The 27,706-nt window shown below is 53.8% G+C and overlaps 1 protein-coding gene, 1 long non-coding RNA gene and 1 pseudogene across 7 annotated transcripts; 2 read left to right on the top strand and 1 right to left on the bottom strand.

Annotated features, from left to right (window-relative positions):
• Nucleotides 1–4,937: 4,937 nt before the first annotated feature.
• On the top strand, nucleotides 4,938–10,639 carry LOC122156423 (annotated as a pseudogene).
• Nucleotides 10,640–14,430: 3,791 nt separating this feature from the next.
• On the bottom strand, nucleotides 14,431–21,770 carry LOC122156425. Of its 6 annotated transcripts, none has more exons than XR_006167496.1 (7): nucleotides 21,684–21,770; nucleotides 20,170–20,225; nucleotides 19,825–20,033; nucleotides 18,864–19,567; nucleotides 17,941–18,158; nucleotides 15,576–15,920; nucleotides 14,431–14,618 (listed from the first exon to the last, which is right to left on the bottom strand). It is a non-coding gene; the product is annotated as an uncharacterized LOC122156425 (long non-coding RNA). The 6 variants fall into 6 exon arrangements; XR_006167493.1 differs by having other exon boundaries at nucleotides 17,941–18,954; nucleotides 19,047–19,567; XR_006167492.1 differs by having other exon boundaries at nucleotides 17,941–19,223; nucleotides 19,475–19,567.
• A 2,475-nt stretch (nucleotides 21,771–24,245) lies between these two features.
• On the top strand, nucleotides 24,246–27,182 carry LOC122156424 (zinc finger CCCH domain-containing protein 11A-like). Its single transcript, XM_042811136.1, has 7 exons — nucleotides 24,246–24,884; nucleotides 25,173–25,296; nucleotides 25,766–25,828; nucleotides 26,062–26,148; nucleotides 26,278–26,616; nucleotides 26,929–27,005; nucleotides 27,126–27,182. Exons 1-7 carry the CDS (start codon nucleotides 24,846–24,848, stop codon nucleotides 27,180–27,182), a joined length of 786 nt encoding a protein of 261 aa, XP_042667070.1. The 5' UTR covers nucleotides 24,246–24,845.
• The last annotated feature ends 524 nt before the right edge of the window (nucleotides 27,183–27,706 follow it).

Genomic DNA, 27,706 nt, shown 5'->3' with positions numbered 1-27,706 from the left:
CCGCGGAGCCATGCGGGAGGAAGCAGCAGCGCTCGGGCAGCAGCCCAGGAGAGTTCGGCAGCATGCAGGCGTCACTTGGTGAGGAGGCTGCTGCCAGAAAGCCTCTGTTCTTCATCAGGAATCTGCTGCCAGAAAGCCTCTGTTCTCCTTCATCAGGAATCTGCTGCCAGGAAAACTATCCTCGTGGTTTTCGATTCCCTTTTATCCTCCTTGTTCTCCTGCCTACGTGACAAGGATGGGTCTTGAGCAAGAGTCACTGAGTGCCCCCTGAGATGGCCGTCATCCTGAGGTAAGTCCGCACAAAAGAGCACTTCACAGCCACTTAGCTGCAGCTCATCTCCCCTCCTTGCCCCTGGCCTCGTCCCCCCCAGACAAAGGATTTCACAACCCTTGCTCAGGACTTGCCTGCACTTGCACAAGTCCATCTGTGTCCCCAGCAAGCTTTGAGACGCTGACGTTAACAGAAGAATATCTTACACATCCCAGCTCCATTGCGGGTCCTCCCAGCAGCATCCTACACCATCCCAGCACATCCAGGCACATCCCAGCACCACACCAGCACCACCCCACACCATACCAGTACCATCGGACCCCATCCCACACTGTCCCAGTAGGTCCAAGTACCATCCCAGATCATCTCAGCACCATCCCATCACATTCCCAGCACCATCCCAGCACCACCCCAGCATATACCACTACTACCCCAGCACCATCCCAGCACATCCCAGCACATCCCTGCACCTCCCAGCACCACCCCACGCAATACCAGTACCACCAGACACCAACCCACACCATCCCAGCACATACAAGTACCATCCCAGATCCTCTTAGCACCATCCCAGCACATTCCATTACCATCCCAGCACCACTGCAGCATATACAAGTACTATCCCAGCAGCATCCCAGTAGCATCCCAGCACCATCCCAGCACCATCCCATACCATCCCACACAATCCTAGCACATCGCAGCACAATCCCACACCATCTCAGCACATACCAATACCATTCCAGCACAACTCCAGCACATCCCAGCACAATCATACACCATCCCAGAACATCCATGCACATCCCATCTCCTGCCAGCATCATCCAAGCACCTTCCCGCATCATCTCATACCATACCAGCACATCCCAGCACATCCCACACCATCCCAGCACACACGATTTCCATCCCAGCACATCCCAGGGCCACCCCAGCACCTTCCAACACCATCCCACGCCATCCTAGCACATTGCAGAACAATCCCAGCACATCCCAGCAACATCCCAGCACATCCCAGCACCATCCCAGCACTATCTCAGCATGTACCACTACCATCCCAGAACCTTCCAATACCATCCCAGCACATTCCAGGACCTTCCCAGAACCATCCCATTACCATCCCACACCATCCTAGAAACTCCCAGCAGCATCCCAGCACATCCCAGCACATCTCAGCACCATCCCACACCATCCCAGCACATCCCAGCACATCCCAGCACCATCCCTCACAACCCCAAACCATCCCACACCATCCCAGTGTGGGAATCAAATGTTGTTTCTGCATTAGAATTGGATAATATTATTTTTATTTCATGATCTCCACTATCATAGTTCTTTTTGGGAGTCCTTCTACTTCACTTGGGGAAGATCTCTGATAGTTTACATCACTGATCTTCTGGACGAACCTTCCCAGGCACGCACACTCTGTATAGAGGTGTATAGATGTATATTTTGTCATACACACTGCAAGAATATCCTGCACGAGAGCAAACCAGAGAACAGTGATGGCAGCCCGAGGAAGCGCCTGAAGAGACATCGGAAGGTCTGGCATCATCCCCAGTGCTCTTTGTTCAACGCAGACTTTAAAGAAAATCACCATATCAATACAAGGAGAGCACCGAGACAGCTTGGAAACAACAGGATGGCTGGTGACTGAGAGCAGGTAACAAATAAATTAACAAGTAAATAGCAAATGTAAACCTTCTGTATGATTGTGAACCTGGAGTACGCAGCCAGTGGGAAACAGGGGAGGGGGGAGGCAAGGGGGAGCAAACAGGGTCTAAAGGCTGCCATGTCGTGTCCATAGGCGCTGCTGCTTGCGGGACGCCGCCATTGCAATCGCGAGTAAAATCTGCTGTTATCAGAGATAACCGTCCTGACAAACATGACTTGGATATTTCCAGCAATCTGGGGGCTCGTCCGGGATTATGATCGCCTCTGTGAGAGTTTCCCTACCGCCCTGCACAGGATAGGGGCACCCCGCTGATGGCAGCGGTCCTGTCTGGGTGCTGAGGTGACTGGTTGGGACGGCCGATAAAAAGCCGAGACTGTTACATAGGGACGGGCTCTGTGAAATCCAAGGGGCCGGCAGGCATGGGTGTTGGCCATGGCGACCCGGTAACTTGGTGCACGGACCAAGGTAAGGGCATTGAACTGTTGCCTTGGGGTCGGCTGAGACTCCTGAGTGCGTGTGACTGAGACGCGCCGTCAGTGCGAAGCGAGCGCTGAGTGCCGAGCTGCGGCTCCGCTGTGCCGTGAGGGGCAACGGCCAGGGACGGACGGAGCGGCTGCTGGTGGAAGGAAGAGTCTCGGGAGGCGCTGCTGTGTGCGGCACCCTGTGCGCTTGAAGTGCCAGCAGTGCGGCCCTATTAACCCGAGAGATGGGAGTGTAGTACTGCTGAGGGACTGGGCCCCAAATCCGAGCATCGGGGGGGGGTAACCTGTGAGCTGGGGAGTTCACGGCAGCGTTCTGGAGGGATGGGGAATAGGAGTTGTGAGAGCAGGGGAAAAAGGTCCCCGGAATGGTGCCTAGAGATAGCGCCTTGGGAGAAGTGCTTCAGAACTGGGAAATAATCCCAAAACTAGGGACAAGGACAGGGAAGAGAGCCCTGGGTTGTATTTTGGCTCACTGGAGAAACACTGCTGGTGAGCCAGGGGAATATTGAATAAGAAACCAGGAACGTAAATGGAGTAATGGGAGCAGTTGTAGAATTGAGTGCCCGAATCATGAGAGCAAGTGCTGGGTGTGTGTGGAAGCTGAGGAACTGTATTGTTTGATTTGTGGATTGTGAAGGCACTGGGAGAAACTGTTTTAATGGGATGTGGAAATTCAGCTGTTAATGGGATGTGGAAAAGCAGCTGTTAATGGGATGTGGAAATGCAGCTGTTAATGGGATGTGGAAAAGCAGCTGTTAATGGGATGTGGAAATGCAGCTGTTAATGGGATGTGGAAATGCAGTTGTTAATGGGATGTGGAAATGCAGTTGAGGGTACAAATAGTGGAATTGTGGAAAAAGAAACAAACAAACAAATAAAACATCAAAAAGGTGAATGAAGGCAGTGAGTTTGGGATCTTAGATTTGGGCCGGCACGAGAACACATCCCCGCACCACCCCCCCCTGCGGCTTGTCAGAACAACTCGGAGTGGGAGGAAGAAGTGGAGGCCGGAGCCTCCGCTGTGATGTGAAGGGTGCAGGAGTTGTGAACGGGGATGGGACGGGACAGGGAGTGAGAACAGCCGGCATCTGCAGAGCTGGGGAAACCCGGCATCCAGTGCGAGCCCCGGAATGCTGGGGAGGGGAGGCGGTGCAACTGAAATTACTGACGTTGTATTTCAGTAATGGTGAAAGTCTGGAACGTGGAAAGGGTTTGGGAAAAAGCACAGGGTGAGGAAGGCAGAGTTGAGCAAGGTGTAACAGGGATGTCCTTACCTAGAAGAAGAGGTGAGGGGAGCCTGGGAGGGCTCAGGCAGAGTTCCACCCCACAGGACCGAAAGCAGCTGGGGAAGCAGGTAAGAGGTTTATGTTCTGGTACCTCTGGGTGCCTCTTGTCTGTGCTACACCAAGAATTATTGCCCGTAGGTGATTTTTGTAATAGTTGTAGGAGCCACTGGCAAGAGAAGTTCACTTTTCTTTTGGACCAATTAAATACAGGCTAGGAGAACGAGTAGGAATATATAAATTCTTGTACATGCCAGGTTCTCCAAAACCATTACTTGGGCATGACGTGTTAGAATAGTTGAATGCAGAGATTAAGTTCAGTAGAGACAATTGGAGCTACTTGTCAAGCAATGGACTGAAAATTTTAAGTCTGGCTTTAACACAAACTGGGAAAAGCAATGCTGTACTGCCAGAAGTTGCGTAAATCCTACATTGGGTATACACAGGATTGCGGGCATCAGGGATGCCTGGCAGAGCCAAAAATGCAGCCCAATGAAAGTTGAGTTAAAGATGGGAGCCAGCCCAGCCAGGGTAAAGCAATGCCCTGTGAGGATACGAGATTGTAGGAGGATAAAAGAAATAATAAATAACTTTTTGGATTTTGGATTATTAATTGGATACCATTTAATAACATTCAAATACAGCACCCCAATCTTGCCAATGAAAAATTGGGTGGCAAGAGCTATAGTTTGGTACAAGGTTTGAGGGCAGCGAATAGAAATGTTGAAGATATGCAGCCCATGGTGGTAAATCCATGCCCTTTATTAAACAACTTAAGGAACAAGTACGGGAATAAGAACAGGTTTGCCGTCCTGGATTTGAAGCACACCTTTTTCTGCCTGGTTTCGTCAAAGGAAGTCTAATATTATTTGCCTTTGAATAAGAAAACTCCAATATGGGGAGAATGAAAAAATAAATAAATAAAATTCAGTTAACCTGGACAGTGATAGCCAGGGTTGTGAGAGCAGCCCAATGATTTTTGAGAAGTGGTCAACTCGTGAGCCTGAGCCTGATTTGGGTTCCTCCATCCCATGGTGGAACTTTACTGCAGCCTGTGGATGCCACACTAACAAAGGAGGACGGTGTGCAATGGATGTGAGCTTGCTGAATTTCTTGATTTAATGGCTGTCGAGTTTCTCACCAGAAAGCACAACAGATGAAAGAGAAGGAAGCAACTTGCTGAACACCCAGAGCACCAAGGCAGAGCTGCCTCCAAGCCAGCAGTGTGCGACTGCATGGAGACTCTGTGCCAGCTGTCAGAGCTACAGGAGGAGCCCTTGGACGAGGCCAAGGAGTCCTGGGTTCATCGGTGGAAGCAGGTTTGTGAGACAAGGAAACCGTAAGGCAGGACATGCAGTAACTGCTGCTGACAGGGTAAATGACACAAAGCATTACCTGTGGGGACTGCCACCAGAAGGCTGAAATGGCTGCCTTGACAAGGACCCTACATGTATGGACAGGTGCTAAATGTGCTTTTGGGGTGGCACCCACTCATGGCACCGTCTGGAAAGAGCGAGGGTTGCTTACACACAAGGAAAACAAATCCAGCGTGATGTGCATCTACAAAGAGCAGCGTGGCTGTTGTACATTGTAAAGGACATCAGAAGAGAGACACTGCAGGAAACTGGGATTTGATGGTGGATCAGGGGCAAAGCAGGCAGCTGAAGGAAAAGAAACTGGAGAACTGGCTTTAATTCCAGACGGTAAACTTGAAACATCTGAACCTGAGTCAGAACCTATAAGGTATTCTAAAGAGGATAGGAATGTAATGAATGATTTAGAAGGGAAGAGAGCAAGCGGACAGATGGGTGCGAACCCAGATGGACACACTGCTGTGTCTTCAGTATTGTATAGAATTTGGTTCTAAGGGAACATAACAAAACGTATGGGGGGTACAGACACCAGAAAGTAACTGTACAATCCTAGCACCAGGAGCAGGGTACAAGCGGGGCTTGTTGGGAAAGGGGATGACAGTGCCACTGTTTGGAAACACTGAATTGAGGTTAGAGAGTAAGGCAATAACAGGACAGTTCTTGTATGTACCTGATGCAGGTGCCGATTTATTGGGGAGAGATCTTGTGATGAAACTGGAAATGCAAATAACCACCTGTCAGGAGGGAATTACAGTATCAATGAATGTGTTAACTGAGGCAGATGAGAAAGATCCAGATCCTGTGGTCTGGGCAAAGGAAGGGAACGGGGAGTTGAAAAGAACCCCTTTAAAAGTAAAGCTGCAGGATGAATATGAGACCATAAGACAGAAGCAATATCCAGTTCCTTTTGAGGGACGTACTGGGCTTAAACCTGTGATACAAGGATTACTGAAAGGTGGGTCAGCCTTCAGTGCTCTGGCTAAACAGGTCTGTGCCTTGGACTAAATGTTTGCCTCTGGCACTTCTCTGAATCCATACAGCACTGAGAAAGGACGTGGGGGTTTCCCTATATGAAATGTTGTTTGGGTTACCACATCTGGGAAGGAAAAATGAGGTGGCGCAGTTTGAAACTCAAGACTCGTTCCTTAAGAACTGTACACTCGGATTGTCTTCCTCACTATCGTCTCTCAGGATATTAGAAGAAAGGGAGAATGAAGAAAGAAGTTGTTTTTGGAATTGTACCTTAGAAAGGAATTGCAGAAATCAGCACTATAAAAAACAAGAGGGGGGAATTTGTGGAAAGTGTTGTATCTGCATTGAGCACTGGAAAGGGCAATTGATCTAAAGAAGTGAGCTGTAACATATCCTTAGAAACAGCTGACGTGGAAAGTGAGAACGCCATGCACATATTAGTGACATAGTTTAGAAACACCGAATTACCTGACAAACGCTTTCTCACAAAGCTGCCATAGATTTTGAATGTTCTAAACAATCTGGGCATAGCATTCTGACCTAGGAAACGTTGTAAGGCTGCTCATTGGACAGGCAGAAGCAAAACACATTGAACAGACTCTCAAGGAGTCAGGGCCTTTACACAGAGCAGAGCTGTCCCACTCTGTGGGAACGTTGGGATGCCATAGGCAGGCTCCAAGATGCTCCCCTCTGTCCTCCTTCCAGCTTATCTCTATGCAGGGACAGATGAGTGACCAGAATGATCAGTGTGAACGGGCACAAATGTTAGGGGGGTAATTAAACAATTAGGAGGCTATGTCTATGTGTATGTTGTAAAACTGACATCCGAAAAGTTATGACCAAATGTTTGTTAAGAAAGCAAGTGTTAGAAGTCAATTAACCAGTTAAGACATTTTGACGTTTAAGACATTTAAGACAGTGTCCTGAAGGACATCGGCGTGCTCCTCATTGATGGGCTGACCTTCCAAATGAAATTCTACTTCGACTTCCTGGAGAAGCTGTCAGGGAAAGAGAAATTCAGCAGAGCTGCTTTCAAGGTGAGCTGCAGTTTCTCCGTGGCCCAGGCACTGCCGTGACCCTCGCTGTGCCCGCACACGGCCCATCAGAACCTGGCGAGTGTGGAGCTGCTGTCAGCTCTCCCTGCCTTGGGCTCCTCGTGTCCCCAGCACCTCAGCCGTGACGAGGACGTCCCACATCCTCCCCGTTTCTCCCCTGCAGGCCCCCTGGCTGCTGGACGTGGTGGTCTGGACACCGAGTGGCACCGGTGGCCTCCCTGGCGCTCTCTGGCTGCCTCGTCGTCTTTCCCATGTGAGTATGTTGGTGGCTGTGGCTGCTGCCTGGTGCAGTTGCTCAGCTCTCGTTCCACAGCGCTTGTTCCTTGTGTCCGTGACTGTCCTGCCTGTCTGTCATGGAACCACAGAATGATTTGAGGTGGAAGGAGCCTTGAAAGAGCACCTCGTCCGACTCCCCCGCAGGGAGCAGGGACACCTACCCCCAGAGGAGGTTGCTCTGAGCCTGGTCCAGCCCGACCTCGAATGCCCGTCCAGGCACCCACCAGCTCTCTGGGCAAGATGCTCCAGTGCCTCGCCACCCTTCTGTCAAAAACTTCTTCCTAATATCCAATCTAAATCTCCTGCCGTTTGAAACTATTTCCCTTTCACCTAAACCGACTGACCCTGCTAAAGCCTTTGGAAAGTAGTGTGCTTAATGCAGCATGAAGACGTGCCTGGGAGCAGACAGTCAGAGAGCAGCAAGGAGTGCTGGCGCGGTGCGTCACACCGCTCGCTGTCTTCTCCTCTCATGCAGGTTTCAAATGGAGTTTGTACCCAAACCACCGCCTGGAATAAACCACAAGTCCTCGGGAAGCCTCTCTGGTCAGGAGACACCAAAGAAAGAAGACGCTTTGCCACCTCTTGACTAGGGCAAGAAAGGTAAAGCAGCTTCCAGCTCCTTTCCAGGGCACGGGCAGCCAACTTGAGCTGGGAAATCCCCTGCTGACCATCAGCCGAGGGCTCTGACTGGTGTCAAAGTTTCATGCCAGCTCAGCACGGCCCCTTCCCATGAGGAATTGTTGGCCTCTCCAAAGATAAGGCGCTGGGTGTGACGTGCCCCCATCCCTGGCTGTGGCAGGAGGATCTTAGGCCCTGCCCTCCCCTGATGGAAGGATGCAGTCCCCAAAAGTCACTCTGCCACCTCATCATCACCACCCAGCTCCTCTTTCCCAAAGCCAACGCCACGAATGCAGTCCCAGAACAGAGCTGAGCTGCAGAGAGGAGGAGCGGGGCCAGGGATGCCGTCAGGGAGGGTTCGAGGGCGGCTCAGATGGGAGCAGTGGGGGGAGCAGAGTGGCCCTCTGGGCTGTTGTGGGAAGGGGCCTGAGCACCCCTGGTGAGCAAGCCAAAGGGCTGACAGTGAATCTCCTCTGCCTTCCCCATTGCAGTGAGATTTGCTGGCCGTCAAACGTTAATTAAACACTTGAGCAGTTCAAGTGTTGATGGAGGACACTTCAGAAGGATAAGGAGCTTGCTGCTGAAGGAGAGCTCTACATCCAGGTGAGGCTCCGGGCTGGGATGTGCACGGGGTGACCCAACCAAAGCCCATTCCCTAATCCCAAAGGGTCCCTGTTTGTGGCCGCCCAATAGTGCTGGGATGGGGACACCAGGAGCCCCCCAGCTCACAGGGCTGCCCCTCTGCTCATCTCAGGAGCCACGGGGCAGCCGGTGAGCAGTCTGTGGGCAGGGCTGCGTTGCAGCCAAGGCTCCCGGCTCAGGCTTGCAGTGTGCAGCCCTGAAGCCATCAGCCCCTCCTGCGGACCCCTCCCGCTCTGTCCTTGCAGACTGCTGCCAGCGATTCGGATGGTGCCTGAAGCCCCAAAGCAGCCAGTGACCTGCCAGCTGCAGGGGGAGGCAGGAACTCCAAGCCAAGAAGAGCTGGGCTGAGCACCGGGGGCAAAACACGTGAGCTTCCCTGATGAAGGACAGGGGGCAGAAAAAGTCCATCGGGACGGTGTGGTGCCCAAATTGCAGACAGCCGAGGCCTCACCCGTCAGGTCAGCTTGGGGCAGACAACAGCTTTCGTAAGATCTTCCTCCAGAGCTGAGTCCAGCCTGTCCATGGAGCCTCCAGGCAGACCTTCCAGGCTCCCACTTCTGGCACGTGACTCGGTACAACTTCTCAGGCTGAGGGCTAAGAAGAACAGGGCTGTGCAGCAAGAACCTGAGCAGATGGCAGCACCAACATCTCGTGGTGAGTCCAGCCTGCCTGGGCAGTCTGCCCCCAACACATCCAGATTGCTGCTGCCCATAAAGGAAGAAGCGGGGTCTCCCCAGTGTTAGCCTCCGAAGACCAAAGCCCACCCCGCAGGAAGGGCTCACCCTAGCCATGCTGATGCAGGCATGGGGTGCCCAGGACAGACAGAGATCAACTGGAGGCTGCAAAACAGATGCTTGAGTCCCATCTGCATCACATCTCATATGAAACCAGGCTGCCCAGGGCCCCATCCAACCTGGCCTTGATCACCTCCAGGGATGGGGCACCCACAACCTCTTTGGGCATCCGGTTCCAGCGTCTCACCACTCTCTCTGTAAAGAACAATCCAACCTGACATCCCATCTTCAACTCAACACCACGTCCCCTTGGCCTGACGTCAGCCACACCATCAAAGAGTCGACTCCCCTCCTGTTTGTAGGCTCCCTTTATGTACGGAAGGCTGCAATGAGGTCACCGCGCAGCCTTCCCTTCTCCAGGCCAAACAAGGAGATCTAGAGTGAAATGTAGAGGGGCAGAACTGTCAATAAAGCCTTACCACGGGCCTATCCTTTAAACATCTCCGCGATGCCTGTGGCGGCGTCATTGCATCTTTTTACGCCAGCTCTCGTGCCGGTGGAGGGAGAAAGAATTGTGAGAGGGCATCAGGGCGTCTCACGATGTTTCACTTGATGCCAAAGGACATCCAGCATCTCTTCTGTCTTATCTGGCTCCCAAGCCAGACTGAGTTCTTTGCCTTTCGGGGTAACTAGAAGCTGTGTGTGCTGTTGCCTTTGTAACCTCTTGCTGTTTGGGTTAAGGGTTGTGCTTCAGACTTTGTGGGCTGGGTCTGAGGAGGCCCCTGAGTGCCTCTGGCTTTGAGCCTCAGTCAGTGGCAGTTGTTGGTTAGTGATCTGTGTGTGTGTGAGTGGTGGTACCGAGAGCTGTGTGAATTCCTTGGCGAGGCCAAACGGCGTGGAGCTCCTTCTACCCCTGCTTGTGCAGGTCAGGAGTGAAGCACGTTGCTCAGTGCCTGCAGCTGCAAGCTTTCTGTTTGCTCGTGCAGCTTTGCTGTGAGCGATGCGGAGCTGTCAGGCAGACTTGGGTTCATTTGCCACTCTCAGCAGCAATGAGACCAGCAATACCTTCAGTAAGCTGCATTGCAGCTGAGAAATCAGTTGGTCTGGCAGCAGAAATGCCGTGCTGGAGGGATCGTTGGTGGCCGTGAGCTGACAGCACAAGCCTTGTATTGGCCACTGGTGTATGTGACGTGGATTGATGGCAGCTCGTTTAGCGGAGGAGCCTGGGATGTGATTGAATCGTATTGTGGAAGGGGGGAAGGGAAAGCCTCTGTGGGTAAGAAGCTGCTGTGAGCTGTAGTGCTGTAGCACTGTCCTCTTACCTAGGCTTTCTGTTTGTTGTTTCGTGGGACTTTCGTCTCTTTCCTTCTTCTGCTCTTACCTGAAGATCTTTGTGCTGATGATTGCCTGTGTTATTGTACAGGCTAAAGTTTGTTAAAGCAAACTGGGGCTAAAAGGGCAGCAGGCAGCTTAGCTCTGTTTAATGACTGTGTGAGTAATTAAATGTATTGCTGATTCTTCCTAAGGATGCCATAAGTGAAGAGGGTTTTTTTTATTATTATTCTTGATTTTATGCCATCGGGGTTGGTAATAACCTGAAGAGTCTGGGAACCTCTGGGGAAAATGGTTTGTTGTCTTATTTTGCTTGGTGGCAGCTGTTGCAGAGAGTGAATTCACACAAGGAGCCAACTAGAAAGCACTGCGTGCTGTTGGATCTGCACTGTCACCATCTCTCTTGCCCAGGGCTGTTGAGAGCAAATGAGGGATCTGACTTCCCCACTACTGTTCTCTGTTTGCGTGGTAACAGATGTCAGTCTGCTGAAAATGACAGCCTGGAACCAATTGTGATTGTAAAACACTCAGTTTCTGCAGCCTGGTAACTGTTCCGTGTTGCAGCAGCAGCAGGTAGCAGAGCAGTTACGTTCCCAGCTGTTGAGCTCATGTTCAGCTGCTAAATCACAGCTAAACCATCTCATTCTGCTGAGACACCCCCTGAGCAATGGGAAGCAGATTTAATAGGTTTATGAAGGAAGCAAAATCGTAAACCTCTAAGAAAGTACAGACAGGGAATGTTTAAAAAGAAAAGGGTATTTCAGAGGATTTCAGGGATGCGAGTCTTGTTGGAGGCCAGGAATGACAGGAGTTCCTGAGGGGTTCTGATGCCTTCACCAAGGATCTGGTAGCGGGGCAGGGTGAGCCCTCAGAGATGCAGCTGACACAACGCTGGGGGCAGCGACTGACTCGCAGAGGGCCGTGCAGCCATGCAGTGCTCTCAGCAGGTTGTGAGGTGGCCGACACAGAATGACGGAATCGTAGAAGTGTAGAGGCTGGAAAGAACCTCTGGAGATCGCCTGGTCCGACCCCCCTGCTAAAACAGGATCCGTCCAGCAGTAACTTCATCACTGGAGTCTCACGAAGTTCCTTAAGCAGTGCAGAGTCCTGCACCTGGGGAGAAACGATCCCAGGCACCGCTGTGTGCTGGTGGCACTCGGCTGGAGAGCAGTTCTGCAGGACAGAGCCTGGGGATCCTGGTGGACGCCGAGCGGAACGGGAGCCAGCGGTGCCACTAAGAAGGCTGGTGGCTTCCTGGCTGCGTTAGGCAAAATATTGCCAGGTGCGATGGGAGGGGATTCTTCCCCTGTGCTCAGCGTTGGTGAGCCTGCACCTGCAGCAGGAATCTGTCAAATTGCCTGGCTCCAATTTTCATGGAAAAGGAAATAAATACTGGGAATAATTTCAGTTTCTACTTTCAGCTCCCATTTTTGCAGAAAGGGAATCCAGGCGTGCATTGGGTTTGCCTGCGAACCGGACGCTCCGTTGCTGCTTTTCTGCTTCCAACGTAAGCTCTGCTCACGTTCCTGGTTGCCTTTCAGAACTGCTCTGCGAAGCAAAGCAGAGCCGGCACGCTGGGTTCAGTCTCTGAACAGAGGCCTTAAGCTGACTGGCAGCAGCAGGGCGGCATGTCATGGTGAGCAGGCACAAAGCCACAGCTCTGTGCTGAGGTGGTAGGGGAACGTGCTAACTTCTAGGAGCTACACACCTTAACTGTGAATAAAGGGCTGTTGGTTGTTAGATAGTGAAGGAAGGTTTTACACACAGAGACCTACCGAAAAAACCAACACCACGTCTCTTTTCAGTGCCCCTGAATTCTGCTGTGTGATCCAGGAACTCGTGTCTCATGGCAAACTCCTGCATGTTGGATTCCACGGCCGTCAGGCACAGTGCCCATTTGCCAGGTGCTGCACTCATTACAAACCCTCTCTGAAACCCACGTCTGGCAGAAGGCTCTAGAAGTGAACTGAAACGTTGCGATGCAGTAATGCTGTGCTCAAAACTGCTCGTGATTAAAGAGAGGCAGGAAATCCTGGTGTCAGTTCGGTACGTCAGCATTTGAAGTCCTGCTGTCTGTCATCTCAGCTTCGCTGAGTTCTGCAACAGAGCTCAGAAATGCAGCTCACAGACCTTACTGCCTTTCAGGGTACCTGGGGCATCTGTGGCAAGGTGTGATCTCTGGGAATTCTGTGGAGCATTTCAGATGTGAATGTCTCCTTATTAACAGCTGCCAGTTAATGTAATTTGTGTTACATTTAGCTTCGTCGTTTTTGTACTTATTTGATGGACAGAAGAACAATGCTTCTATTTTTTTTCTTGCAGTCTATCAGACAGCTCTCGAGCTGCTACTGCAAATTTTAATCCTTCCTGTTCTCCATTCCTTTGCCGTTTCTTTGACCTGTTTTTCCGTTTAGAAAGTTCTCCTTGCCCTGGATGCTGTGCAGTGCTATCAGTTTTCTCAGGAGATGTGCAGAATCATTGCTGCAGGTCCCAGAACAATCCTGCAGTGTGCATCTGATGGCTCAGTGGAAATGCCAACCTCACACTGGTGTTCCACGGCACACAATTCTGTGTGCCTGACAGCTCCTGTTCCCAGTGCTACATGTGCACATGTAGGAAAGTTGAAAAGCAGAAGCGAAATGAAAAATTGCCATTCAGAAAACACCTCTCACCAAGAGCCAAGCCTCAGCTCAGTGGAATAGCTCCTCGGTTTCCTTTACATCCAGTGATTGAAATGGGTAGATGTGAACAAAGGCATTTGTGGTAATGTGTTTGGGTTTCTTCTGTTCTTCTGTTCTTTTGTTTTGTATTGACTTTGTTCCTACAAAGTTGCATCTTAGTCTATTAAGACCTGGCAGGCAAATCTGCACTTGGAGAAGCCTGCAGCTATTTGGGAAAGTTTCCCATAAGGTGAGGAAAGAGTAGGGGAGGGAGGGGAGGAAAAAATGGGAGGTAGGGGTGAGGAGAGGAGAGAGGGGGTGGGGAGGGTTGAAGGGAAAATAATGAAACAAAAAGAGAATAAAAAGTGAAAAGCAATGGATGGTAACATATACAAGAAAGCAAGTAGGAAAGCTACCCATAGCACAGCAAAGCAGGAATGAAAAAAAGCAACCTTGCAGGAATGGAGGAATGTGGGAAGAGCTGAGGCCCTGCCTGCCACAGGAGCTGCATGGAAGGAGAAGCTGGGCCCAAAGGTGAGAGGGGTTTGGTGCTTTGGTCCCTTGTTCTCCATCCCTTCGCTTCTGTCCATCTCTCCTTCCACGTTTTCCACCCATCCTCTTCTCCACCCGTCCTCTCCCCTCTGTTCTCCATCCATCTCTTTCCACGTCCTCCATTCTGCTCTCCTCCCCCACACCCCCTAGTCCATCCCTTCCAGCTCCCCATCGCCCACCCCTCACCCCATTCCCTCCCCACCATCTCCCCCTCCTCTGGCTTTAACACAACCTGGGAAAAACAAGGTTGTCCCCCAGAAGTTACAGAAATCTTACACCACGTGCACTTAGGAGTGTGGCTACCAGGGATGCCTGGCAGAGCCAAAAATGCAGCCCCAATAGCAGTGAAGGTAAAAGCAGGAGCCAGCGCAGTCAGGGTAAAGCAGCGCCCTTTGAGGAAACGAGAGTGCAGAAGGAGAGAAGAAATCATAAATAACTGTTTGGAGTTTGGATTGCTAATTGAATGTGAATCCAATGTGCTGAATGCCCAGAACACTTTTCTGCCACACGTAAGTGGAGGTGCATGGAAAAGGTAGCTTTTATTGCGGAGCTGACTGACTGGAGTGTGTGTGCTGACTGAAGACTTGATTCTTCTTTTTCTTTGCTCGGGAGCTGGGTAACAAGGTGGGCCTTCCACAGACAAGGGTTTGGACTCCTGGTTTTCAGACTCTTTTAGCTGCATATTTAGAGCTCATGATAATCCTACAAGAGTAAAAATAAAATGCATTAGTTACTAAATTGGAAAGCATTCTAGGCAGAAATGTGTTCTCACAATTCCTCCCTGTTCCACTGCAGTTACTGGCAGCACTCTGCAGATGCTGAACTGTTTTGCTGGAGAACAAATGCATATTCAGCAATGTTGAAACCACGTTGTCAGTTGGCTGCCAAAATCCACGAGCACACCGTGGTTTCAAGGATTGCAGCAGGCACTCTGTCAGTGTACTGCTGTTACAACGAACCGATGGGCTCCAGGCAATGGCAGGTGGGTTCCATACCCTCAGGGCCACCCCCACAGGTGCCCATGGAGGCACACTGCTCTCTGCGGCAGGAATCCTGTTTTCCTGGCCATCCCTCCATCCACTTGTATTTGCATCCATCCTCTCATCCAACAAGCGTTCCATCCATCCCACGGCCCTTCCATCCCTTTGTCCATCCCTCCCTCCCTCCCTCCAACACTTCTCTCCTCTGTCGATCCCTCTGTCCATCCGTTCCTCTCTCCCAGCAGCCTCCCCCCATTACCCACCAGAACCTCCTCTGGAGCTCTGGCGGATCTCCCCATCGTGGTGCCTCCAGGCATTTCCTTGCCACCCTGCAGGTGCCGATGTTCTGCTCCCTCTCCCTCGCATCACCCCATCCTGTTGCTCAGCAGCCCTCCCCACTCTTCATTCAAAGCCTCCCTTGTGAAGCTGCCATCCTCCTGACGAAAACATCCTCGCCTCCCTTAGAGATGGGTGCCATCCCTCCCACGCAGACACCGACCTGCAAATCAGTGCTGCAGGCACAGAACCCGAGCCCCTGCCACCAGCACCAGTCCTGCAGCCGAGGATGGGCAGCACCACCAGTGCCCTCCTGTCACGCCTGTCCCGCAGCACCACCTGGGCCCCCGCACCCTGGACCACCGGCCCCACAGCTCTGCACTCACTTCTGATGCAGCCTTACCCGTGCCCACCTTTCTTCCTGCTGGCCTCGCACAGTGAGCCACATGAGCTGTCGGGTGGACCGCATCCATCGCGTGGAGGCACTGCAGCCTCCTTCCAGCACTGAGGGTGCTGGAGCTGCGAGTCCTTCTGTGGGGCAGGAGCATCCTCCGCTGCCAGGGTTTTCCAGCTGCAGTCCGTCACCAGACATGAGGCTGCGCTGTGGGGCTGCAGCACTGGGCCGGCAGCTCAGCAAAGCCCCTGAGCACGGCGGAGACGAGCGGGCGGCCTGCGATGCCTTCACAGCATTATGCACTGCGGGAATGAAATGTTGTTCCTGCGCTGGATGTTGAGATGGACAACTGACCTAAAGAAATAGAACACGACGTGTTTGCATTCCGTAACTTGTCTGTAGGAGTAGCTGATGTGACAAGGAGAGATATCATCTGCATATCAGGAACACACTTTAGACACACAGTTACTGCGCTGTGCGACACATTCTTCCTCACACAGTTGCAATAGACCTTAAATGTTTTAAACAATGTAGGTACAGTATTCTGAACTAGAAAACGTGCTGTAAGACTGGTGAGCCAGCAAACATGAAATGCGTTTAACAAGCTTTCAAGGAGCCAGGGCTTTTACACAAAGCACAGCTGTCCCACTCTGTGGCAATCTCAGGATGCCGTAGGCAGATCCAGGATGCTCCCCTCTATCCTCCCTCCAAGCTTATCTCGATGCAAGGACAGACAGATGACCAGAACGGTGACCCAGTGTAAAGGGCGCAAATGCCAAGGGGGTAATTAAACAATGAAGAGGTCAGGTTTACGTTTATGCTGTAAAGCAGGCATCCGAAAGTGACAACCAGATGTTTGTTAAGAAAGCAATGGTCAGAAGGCCATTAACCAGCGGAGATGTTTGTGTCTGCATGGCAAGGATCTGTGTGCACTTGCTATTTGTGGGATCAGTGAAGTGTCGCAACAGAGTGCGAACCTGCAGCACTCAGCAGTGAGGAGCCAGGGCAGAAAGGGATCAGCGTCGGGCAGCAGGGCATAAAAGGTGCAGCACTGCTTTCTGTGCGCGCTCCTGCTTGCAGGAGGCCCAACACTGCCATTGCAAATAAAACCTGCTTTATCAAAGACACCGTCCTGGAAAATCATTGGGCATTTCCAACATCACCACCACTTACAAACACCTGCAAAAGCCAACAAGAGCCACGTTCTGTAGTGCTAAGAACGCACAGCTTAGCAGGCAGGAGCGTGGGGCTTAGGAGAAAGGTCAGAGGTTGGTAGAGAATTGCACATCACAAAGGCACCACGAGCAGGGTTCTAAGGGCAGTGTGATCCAGGAGTCCCAGAAGGAGGTGCTGGCACCTTTGGCACGCGACCCCAGGACAAGGCAGCTCGGTAGGAGGCATCAGGCAGCGCTGATGAGACGCGCTTTACGGACAGTCCTTCTTTAATAGCTACCATTCCAGTGACAGCAATGGGCTGAGAGCAAAGGCTCCACACACAAACCTGGTGGCTTACGCTCCCACCAGTCAAGGCAAACAGAGCAAGACGATAAGGCTGACCTGCAAGCAGGCACGGTGCAGCCAAAGTCCCTTGTGCAGTCACTGGGGCAGCTTCCCCACCTCCAGCCCCACAGGCAACACACACACACAGAGCACAGCACGGCTGGTCGTGCTCCACGCTCAGAAAGCAAGCTGACAAGCTGGAGCTCCACAAGGACGTGGAGATCACTTCATGATCTCTGCTTTCCATGCTGGAGCTGCAGCCGGTTGTACTGAGGTTTCTGAAGCCCCTTTCAGTCTCAGGAGGGAATGAAACAGCCCGAATGGAATGGATGCACTGGGGCTCTCTCCAGGACACCTGCTGCCTCAGAGGAGTTCACATCCACTGAACAGCCATGGAGCTCCTGCAAGGGCACCACGCACAAACAAGGAAGGGAAGGAAAACCCAGCACACTGTGCAGGGGTGCTGCCTCTCAGCAGGTGATCCCTGTTCCGTGTACAGAGGATGGACATCAGCTGCACCTCCTCTGTTCCCCATTTCTTCTCCCCCGCTTCATACAGGCACTGACAGACATTGTGGATGACAAAGTAAGGCTGATGGAGAAGGCTGGGCATACAGGAGATCTTTAATTCCTGCAGCTAGAGCACTGCTGGCCCGTGCTTGTCCAGACCATGGATATTTTCCAGCAAGCACCAACCAGGCACGGCAACCCACAGCCAAAATGTCACTGCCCCTGCCAAGCAGCCAGCCAGTCTACAGACTCTCATTAGAGGCTTGCAAACGAGACTAGAGCCATTATTCCCATTTCACAGGCTGGCTTCTCTTCACCATGCATCACACACACAAGAATAGATTGGGAAGCACATTACTACACACCTGAGCATCTGCTGAGCAAGGCCATCATCCACATGCATTCCCTCACCTCTGCAAGGACACAAGGAGAGAAGACTCGGTTCACCAGAGCATCTACTGGAAGCAACTCCTGAGAACTCCCCATTCAGGAACGGGTGCTGGAGATGGATAATGGAGTCCTTCAAAGGGAACACAGCTCACAAACACAGCGAAACACAGCTCAAGTGTGCTTTGGGCTCCTTCTGAAACGAGCAGCAACCCACTTTACTGGCATGTTTAAAGAAGAGCCCACAGCACTCACGCACAGCCAGAGTCAGAGCCCCCTCCCTGCAGAAGCTGGGCTTGAGGAGCAGCCATGGGACGCACAGGGTGAGAAAAAGCCAGCCTGGAGCTCCTCACCACTGAGTGCAGAGCTGTGCCCACAGCTCTGAACATTCAGCCCCTTCTCCCTCAGCGTGGCTCAGCGCCATGAGGGACACGAGGACCCTTGGGAACACGGCAGATGTGTCAGATACGACGCCATCCTCAAGGGAGCAGCCAGCTTCCAGCAGGAACACACACAGCATCCGTAAGGAGCAGGGCCACCACCTGGGTGCTGCCCACAACATTTGCCAGCCATCACCTGGCTGCATCTCTCGGCATCACTGCAGCGCTCCAGCCATCATCATCAGTGCTGCAGCCTCCAATTAAGAAGCACAGACAGCAAGAAACTGGCAAGAGAGCCACACGTCCCGCTGACAGACAGAATGCTCCTCCCCATTTCAGTTACACCAGTTCAGCTGCTGCTGAAATTCCAGTCTAGCTTCTCTCTGCACAAACAGCAACACCCAGGTTGGCCAGTTTGTCACACCTGAAAGCTCCCCAGACTCCTTCCTATCACGCCTGCCTGCACACACACACACTGATGGCAGGCAGCAGGACAAGGCCTGCCCTTTTGCTCTGCTTACGAAGCTCGCAGTTCTCATCAATGTGACCAATCTCTTCACTGGTGTGAGAAGCCAGAATTTCAATCAGGCAGCCTTCACCTGTTCCTGCTCCCTAGGGAATCGCCAAGCAAGATTTCAGATACCAGCACCTGCTTGTGACGTGCAGCCAGGTTTCTTTAAGAGTTAATAAATGAGAAGACGTACATAACAAAGCAGCAAGTCCTTGGCCAGAACTTGAGCCATTCGAAAGGAAGACTTCCAAACCTTCACAGCCCTCCTTAGTTCTGCACGTCACACACGGTGCTGGCGGTCATCATCCCAATCATCACCCTCTCAGAATTCCCACTCAGCTTCAAGTCACTTCCAGTCATCGATCAAACCCTAGAAGGCCAAGAGAGGAGAAAGGAGCTGGCAGAAGGCGCGGCCTTCGAGGACAGAAGGAACTGAGCTGCTCACCACTTCTCTTCAGGCTCCAACCCTCCTTGCATCAACAACTGCACTGAACTGAACAGGAACAAAACAACCTTGGCCAGGTAAAGTCTCTGCTGACCTTTCTCTTATGGAGGCTGGGTCATTTTTCGCTTTTCACCCAGTGACCCAACCACGTTCACACATCTCTGCAGAGCACCTACCTGCAGGAGTGCTCTTGTAGGTGATCAGAACTCGCTGACGTTGGGAAGCATTGAGTTTGGTCAAGCCGTCAGTGATGGCATCTTCATCTGTGCCTGCAAGAAACAAATGGAAGCTGGTCAGGCTGCTTGCACAAGAATCAGAAGTGCCCTCTGCTCTTGTGCCACCTCCAGGCCCCTACACAGCCAGCTCTCAACAGCCCCAGGACTACAGCTATGCACACAAAGCTGCCAGGACCCACACCTCCAGAGCAGCTGCATTTCAGGACATGAAGGGCAGCTCTGTTTCCACTTTCCAACAATTTTTAGGGCAGCTGTGTTCCAGCGAAGATCATCAGCAAAACAGTGCTCACCTTCATGGAGCCTGGGCTTTGGAAGACGGGCACAGGAATAACCTCTGCATGGGTGGAACCTTGTGGGTTGAACCAGGAGAGAACAGCATGCCCAGAGAGTTTATCTGGAAAAATACTTCCTCTGTGAGCTGGCACTCAGTTGGATTTTCTCAAGCAGGAAAAGCAGACGTGCATTGTCCTCTATAGGAAAAGCAAACGTGCACTGTCCTCTATAGGAAGAGACAGAAAGAAATTACACATTTACCACTCATAACAAGACAGACAGTGCTCTTCCTACACTCCCTACGCTGACCTGATTGCAGCAAATGCCTGGCACAGCATGGCACAGCAAACAAGCACACTCACCATCATTCGAGTTTTGGGTCAATCTCTTCTCATTCAGGTCCACCAGCAGCTGGCAGCTGCAATAAAAACCAGCGAGAGCATTAGTTTTCCAGCAAACAGCTGCTGGTGAAGTGATTGTGACTGTACAGCACGGCGATAAGCAGGAAGCAGGGCTATTAAACAAGCAAATCGCAGCACAAAAGCAAGGTCAGTACAACAGAGGAGGGAGGCAGAAGTGCTGTGAGTGCAAAAGAGCCGGCAGAAAGAAAACCCAACGCAGCGCCATCTGTCTGTGCTGCGGCCGGACTGACTGCGGCCGCCTCACGGCGCCTTTGTGCTGCTCCAGTCCCTGCCCTCAGTCAGCGCCATCCCCTCCATCTCTGGTACAGCAGGAGACGCGCACACCTCCACGCAGCCGCAGACACGTGGAGATGTTTCCTGGGACCGCCGGAGGAGCCCACGGCCGCACACTGCCCTCACCACCCCCATCTTCCCAGTCCCCAGTCCTGCCCTGTGCTGCTGCTCTGCAACGAACAGCAATCCAGCACACAGCGTCCCGCAGAATCACAGAATCACTCATGTTGGAAAGGACTTTCAAGAGCACCGAGTTCAACCGCAGCCTGACCATACTGCCCTAACTCTAACAAGCCTCACAGAATCTCAGAATAGCCAGGGCTGGAAGGGACCTCAAGGATCACAAATCTCCAACCCCCTGCCACATGCAGGGCCACCAACCTCCACATTCAACACCACACCAGGCCGCCCAGGGCCCCATCCAGCCTGGCCTTGAACACCTCCAGGGATGGACGGGGCATCCGCAGCCTCTCTGGGCAGCTGTTCCTGCACCTCACCACTCTCTCTGTAAAGAACTTCCCTCTGACATCCAACCTCAGGCTCCCCTCCCTCAACTTCAAACCATTCCCCTTGTCCTGCAGTTATCTACCCTTTCAAAGAGTTGATTCCCCTCCTGTTTGTAGGCTCCCTGTAGGTACTGAAAGGCTGCAGTGAGGTCACCCCGCAGCCTTCTTCTCCCCACGCTGAACAAGCCCAGCTCCCCCAGCCTGTCCTCACAGGGGAGGTGCTCCAGTCCCCGGATCATCTTCGTGGCTCTCCTCTGGACCCTCTCCAACAGCTCCCTGTCTTTCTGGTACTGGGGGCTGCAGACCTGGGCGCAGTGCTGCAGATGGGGCCTCACAAGAGTGGAGCAGAGGGGGACGATCACCTCCCTGTCCCTGCTGCCACCGCTCTGCTGATGGAGCCCAGGATCCCACTTGCTTTCCCCGCTGCAGGAGCACTGCTGCCTCATGTCCAGCTTTTCATCCCTCAGGACCCCCAGGTCCTTCTCCGCAGGGCTGCTCTCAAGGACCGCTCCTTCCAGGCTCCCTCCGCTAAATCACGGCGCCCTGAGCACCGCACCCGGACGATTTTTAAACACATCGGGGATGGTGGCTCAACCCCCTCCCTGGGCAGCCCACTGCAGTGCTCACCAACCCTTTCCGTACAGTAGTTGGTCCTGATATCCAACCTCAACTCACCCCACGTCTGCGCGTTCCGTGGAACCCCACAGATGTGACAGCGGGCTCCGGCTTTTGGGCGCTTCTCAAAGTGCGCCAGCGCGCGGCGTCAGGAGCGGAGGAGGCAGCAGCCGAGCCCGCCGCTGACGCTGCCGTTGCGCGTCCCTCCCCGGGCCTCCCACGGCTTCCTCTTCCCGGCCCCGCTCGGCTCATCGTGGGCTGCAGACACCGCTGAGGCACTCGCACCGCACGGCCGCCATCTTCCCGTGCTGCCGGACCGCTCTCTGCAAGCTGCGCTGAGTTCCCGCAACGCAACAACCGCAGGCATCGCCACGGGCAGCCGGGCCGGGGCCCTGCGGGACGCGCGGTGATGACGCAATGACGGCGCGACCGCGGGCGGAAAGGACCCCGCGCGCAGCGCCCGCCCCGTTCCGCGGGCCGACCAATGGCAGCGCGGCGGAGGCGGGACCGAGCGCGGGCTCTCCGCTAATGGCGGCCGCGGCCGCAGGGCCGCCGCGATGTTGCCGGCGCGCCGGCGGAGTCGCGGGGTTCCGTGCGGGGAAAGCGGCGCTCCGCCGCTCCGCGTCCCCGCCGCCGCCCGTCCCATGCCTCGGGCCGTCGGAGGAAGGCGGCGCGGGGGCCCGTCCGTCCCCGCCGGCACCGAGCCGTCCTCCGGAGTTGTCGTTTGCACGGGAGCCGGTTGGGAACGCGGTCGTTTGTCTGTCGCTCTGGGTGTTCGTCGATTAAACGTTTCCCGTTCGTTTCTCGGCGCTTCTGCCCGCGGTCGTTTCTGCAGCTCCAATAACCCGCCCCGTCCCCGTGCCCACCGCCGGGTAAGGACTGGGCGGCGCAAACGGCCGTGTCGTAGCACTGCGAGCGCCGGCCCCGTCGCTCCCCCCGCGTCCCCTCCCCTCCTCGGCACCGCGTGGGAAATGGCTGGGGTGGGATTCCAGGAGAGCTGGGGCGGCTCAGCCTGCAGAAGAGGAGGCTCGGGGCGATCCCGGGCGCGGCCATCGGTCCGTGCAGGGAGCTGCGCAGAGGACGGAGCCGGGCTGCGCCCGGCGGTGCCCAGCAGCGGGACCGGAGGCTCACGCTGCAGCACAGCAGGTTTCCCTGTATGTCACCGCTGAGCCCCCAGCTCCGGTCAGCGCCGTTGGATACTTTTGCCACTGATCACAATGCAGGAGATGGGAGCATCCTTGTGAAATCCACCGGGCATCCTAAGGCACGAGGTGCTGCTGGCACTCCTGAGGCTTTGAAGGGGCAGCGGGGAAAACTGGAGGGCTCAGGGCAGTACTGGGAGCTCTTGAAGGGGCTTTGAGGTGCTGTGGGTTCAGAATGGCGTTTTTTCCTCGTTTTCACACACAAGGTGGCTCAGTAGCTACCAGTTGGTGGCAGCTGAGCCCATCAATATTGTGGCTTAGAGGTATGACACCAGCACCTGGCACAGGAGAACTCTGTAAGCTAAGTGCCAAGGGAAGAAAAAGGGAAACTTTAAATTCATTACCTCCTGTAAACTGGTAGTCATTGGCTTCTTGTCACACCCTACTCCTGTAAAGCAGGATAACAAGGATTTATCGACGTTTGCAAATGTGGTAGAGATTGCTGCATACAACCAAGTGCACATGGCTGAGCTCTCCCGTCTCTGTCCCAATTCTAGAAAGACCCAGAAGAGCTCAGCATTCTCCTGCTTTCATTTACTTACATGAACTATTTTAAAGTGCGTGCTGTTATAGGCTGGCACAAGCTTTAGTGCCTAAAGCCACAGCTTGAGAGGTCAGCACCAGCCCTGGGCCTAAAAACAGCCAGAGAGACCAGCACCAGCCCCAGGGCCTGAAGGCACAGCCTCAGCCATGAGGCCAGCACAGGTGGAAAGACACAGCCACAGCCTGAGAGGCTGGAAGGGTCCTGGGGCCTAAAGCCACAGAGAGGCCGGCACCAGCTGCGGGGCCTGAAGCCACAGACAGAGAGCCCAGGGCCTGAAGGCACAGCCAGGGATGCTGACAGCGGCCCCGGGGCCTAAAGCCACAGCCACAGCCAGAGATGCTGGCCCTGGACACAGGGCCTGAAGCCCCAGCCAGACAGACCAGCACCGGCCCCGGGGCCCAAAGCCACAGGCAGAGGCCAGCACCGGCCCTGGGCACACAGATGTGCACTATTGCTTCTACTGGTTCCCCTGGGGCTCCGTTGACCACGACGAGGCCATATTGGTCTTAACTGGTTTTTATTGGGCTGCATGCACAAGAGTCATCCCCACTCCTCCGTTATCTCATGTCACAGAGCCCCACTGGGTGACCTGGTGTTGGTTTCCTGCCATTTGGATCTGGGAGGCGTCCGTCTCCTTCCCTTATGATGAAGGCACAGAAGCCATGCGGGCCGTCACTGAGGTCACAGTGGTTCCCGGTCTGGGAGCATTTGTGGCACAGCTGGGAGCAGAGCTGGGGCTGTGGCAAGCGTGCTGCACGCAGACTGAGCTGTGAGCCCTTCTTGAGAGAGATCAGCTGTGAGAGCCCACTGGAAGCAGCGCTGCGGCGTGTGCGTGAGCTGGGCACGGCTCAGGGTGAGCAGTGAGCAGGTGAGCTGGGTTGGTGCTGGGTGGGTGCCGGGAGGTGTCTCAGCAGAAAGCGGGGCTGGGCAGGAGTTCCCAGCTCCAGCGGTGCCCCTCAGCACGGCTGTGTCCAGGGGAGATGGGTTCTGGTTGAGATTCCCTCCCACAATTCGATGAGGACAACGAAATGTCATTACTCCCTTGGAAATCCACTGCTGGGCCCCTGCCTTCATGTCAGACATTAAAAAGGAAGGAGAGTGCAGGCTGCACAGTGCAACTTGTGCCTCGTGCCCCACGGATGGCTGGGTGCAGAGCTACTGAGGAGATGGAGAAGAGCACCTGCTGGCACCAGCCGTGGCAGTCAGACACGAGCTGGAGCTGGCACTAGGCAGCTCTTGCAGCCAGCTGATTTCCAGACATTGTCCTCCTCAAGGGACCAAATCGCATGGCAGAAGCTGGGAAAATGCTTCTTCCTCATGATGTTTCGCTTGATAATTTCTGCAGGGCTCCTGTCCAAACGGAGTTTCAGAGATCGAGGCAGTGTCAGGAAGAGTGGAGCCAGGTCTTTCCAGGAGCGAGGGAAGTTCCTGCAGAGAGAGTAAGCTCTCTCTTCAGCTTCCTCTGAGACAGCAGTCATGTCTCAGCGAGGAGACATGGAGTGTGTGACAAGAAAGGTACGGCTGGGTTTCTTTTGCTTGGCTCTTCTTCCTTTTTCTCATTTTTAAGGGAAGGGGCCGAGCAGGGGGAGCCCTGCATGTCCTTTGTGACCTCAGTAACCAGTTGGGTTCTGTGCTCCCTGCTGACAGCGTGGGCTGATGGCGTGGACACGGCTCAGGCCCTATTTTCCCTTAGCGATAAATAACGTCCCAGCACTCTGCTATCCCATCTCCGGCACAGCCTGGAACCTCTCTGCAAACCTTGGCTGCCCGTTCCCTCCAACGTTTCTTCCTTTCCCTCCTCAGAAGCAGCACGGCGCGGTTCCCCGCGTTTGGGAGCAGCAGCCAGCAGGCTGCCAGAGATCCGGCAGCGCCTGGCAGCGTGCAGAGGGACGCGATGGGGACGGGCCGTCCTCACTGCCACGCAAAAGTGAGTTTCTGCAGTCCTCTGCCATGACGGATGAAAGAATGCATTTTAAGTCTTACTGCTGAGCAGGTGCAGTGCTGCAGGGATGTCAAGGAACCATGGTGGAAGCGTTAAAGATGCCAACAGTGGTAGTGGATGGCAGCAGTCAGAGAGATGTCTGTGTGTACATGATGGTGCTGGGAACTGAGTGAATTCCTTCTAGGGCCAAAAAATACCTTCCTCAGCTTTTACCCCTGACAGCATTTTGTTTGCTGGTGCACCTTTGCTCTGCAGAATGCAGAGCTGTCAGGCAGACCGGGGTTGCTCTGCTGCCATCTGAGCAGGAATGAGAGCAGTAATGCTTTGTGTAAGCACACTGCAGTTTAACCATCAGTTTCTGTTTTGGTTTGTCTTTCGGTTTTCGGGGGTGGACGTGGGCTAACGGGACAGTGCTGCTCCTGTCTGTGAAATCACGCTCCATCTGTTGTTACAGGGACGGAGCCTGCGCGTCTGTGGGATGGTGCTGGGCCTGGGGGGAAACGTAAAGCCTCCGCAGGTAAGAAGCTCTTGTGAGCTGTGGTGTGGGTACTGCCTCTAAGCAGGGCTGTGCGTGATGGAGGAGAGAAGAAAGGCACTGCAGTTCTGTGCTGATGGCAGAAGTGGCACAGTGCCGAAGCAGTGGAAAAGCCAATTGAAGAAGCTGCGCTTGAGGACCAGAAGTTTGTGTCTGACTGTGCTGAGTTCTTCCTCAAAGGAGATGCTCTTCATGTATTTCTTGTTTTCTGTCAGAAGCTGATGCCAGCAGCCTTCCTCTGAAGCGCAGCCATGCGGAAAGGCAGGGGAGGAGCAGCGAGTGTGACAGGGCACCCAAGAGAGGTACAGCACACAACAGGCATCGGGGTTTGGGGCGCTCCAGATGAGATGTCCCAGCATTGCAGCCCATTCTGCAGACTGAAAGTAGCGTTGGGCTCTTGTTAACTCTTGCTGCTTCTCCTTCCTTAACAGAGATCGGTGCTGAGCCCAATGGCGATATCTATGTGAAAGTGGTGCAGCAGGTGCATTCGGAGAGAGCTTGTCAACAGGCAGCAGCTCAAGCTCCTCTCCAGGCTGGAGGGCTTCCTAGAAGAGCAGGTCCCAGCACAGGGGGAAGAGCTTCCCCTGCCACATGCCCCCGCTCCGTCTCCAAGGCCCAGGCTGGATGCAAACGCAAGGCCTTGGAGGAAGGGACACCAGCAGCAGTGCAGCTGCCTGCCAACAAGAGAGCGAGGGCTGAGAGCGGAGACAGCGTGCTGGCTCCAGCAGCACGGCCTGGGCCTGCCGCAGCGCGGAGCTCCAGGCGCAGAGGTGAGCAGGGCTGTGCTACCGCTGTGCTGAGCTGCTGCCCTCTGCAAGCACGCGGAGTCTGCTTGGGGTTTGCTTTGCTTTTTCATTCTCTGAAGAGGGGAAAGGGGTTGAAGGCTGCCGAGTCCAAAGGCAGCGAGGTGCCGGAATGTGCAAGCCCGTCTCTTTACCTGCATGGTGGTCTTCTGCACGTCCCACTGGAAATGTCATTCACTGGGGGGCTTCCTAGTCCAATTTCCTTTGTCTTTTTTCTGCCATTGGTTGCTGCAGTTTTGCTGCTGACAAAACAAATTCATCTTTTTTCTCGCTTTATAGCAAGAAGACAGCGACGAAAGGAGAGGAGAGCAGAACTGAAGAAGGCTTCTCTGAGAGCAGCTGCTGCATGTGCAGAGGTGAGTCCTGGTGAGTGCAGACATGGCTCTCGTTGCTCTCTGGGCCTCCGTCTGTCAGACATGAAAGATTTCCCGAGGGAAGTGCTGTCCTGTTTCTACACTCGCTCTGTTTCTTTCCAGTCCTCCGCCATGAACAGCCTTGTGGAGATGATGCAGAAGCTGCAGCTGCACGACTGAGAGGAGGAGCGACAGAAGGCAGCGCTGCAGTGTGCGGCGTTACAGGGCAGCGCTGCGAGTGCCGCCCAACTCGGCACTCCAACTTTGGGTGCAGTCAATAAAAAACAGCCGCAATTAGAGACTGACAAGAGGCACACGGCCCGCTTTGTCCAGCAGCACTCAGTGCCTGCTGCACCACCTCCTCGCTCTTGGTCAGAACTCCCACAGCTCCATCAGCGAATGCTCCCGTCTGTTGGTGCAGCGGAGGCAGCAGTCCTTTGCACTGCCCACAAACCGACCGCCTGCAGAGCACGTGCAGAGAGCTGCGAGTAACAAGGCCTGGCCACCAGCGTGCTGACTTAGAGAACGCTGCCACAGAGATTGCTGAGTTTCCCAGGGCAGTGCTGACTGTTTTTTGCTTTATGATGAGTGTACAATGAGCAAAGTTCCCCAAAAGGATGGCATTTGCTCAAAAAATGACAGGCTGCTGGTCCAGAGCAGTGTCTCTGCAGGTTAGGACCACCAAGCTGCCATCCCGGCACTGC

The sequence above is a fragment of the Centrocercus urophasianus genome, unplaced genomic scaffold (genome assembly GCF_019232065.1).
Source record: "Centrocercus urophasianus isolate 14NV4802_14NV808 unplaced genomic scaffold, USGS_Curo_1.0 seq_1205, whole genome shotgun sequence".
NCBI lineage: Eukaryota > Metazoa > Chordata > Aves > Galliformes > Phasianidae > Centrocercus > Centrocercus urophasianus.
The sequence above is the reverse complement of the archived record's forward strand: the minus strand, read 5'-3'. Positions and strand labels throughout refer to the sequence as shown.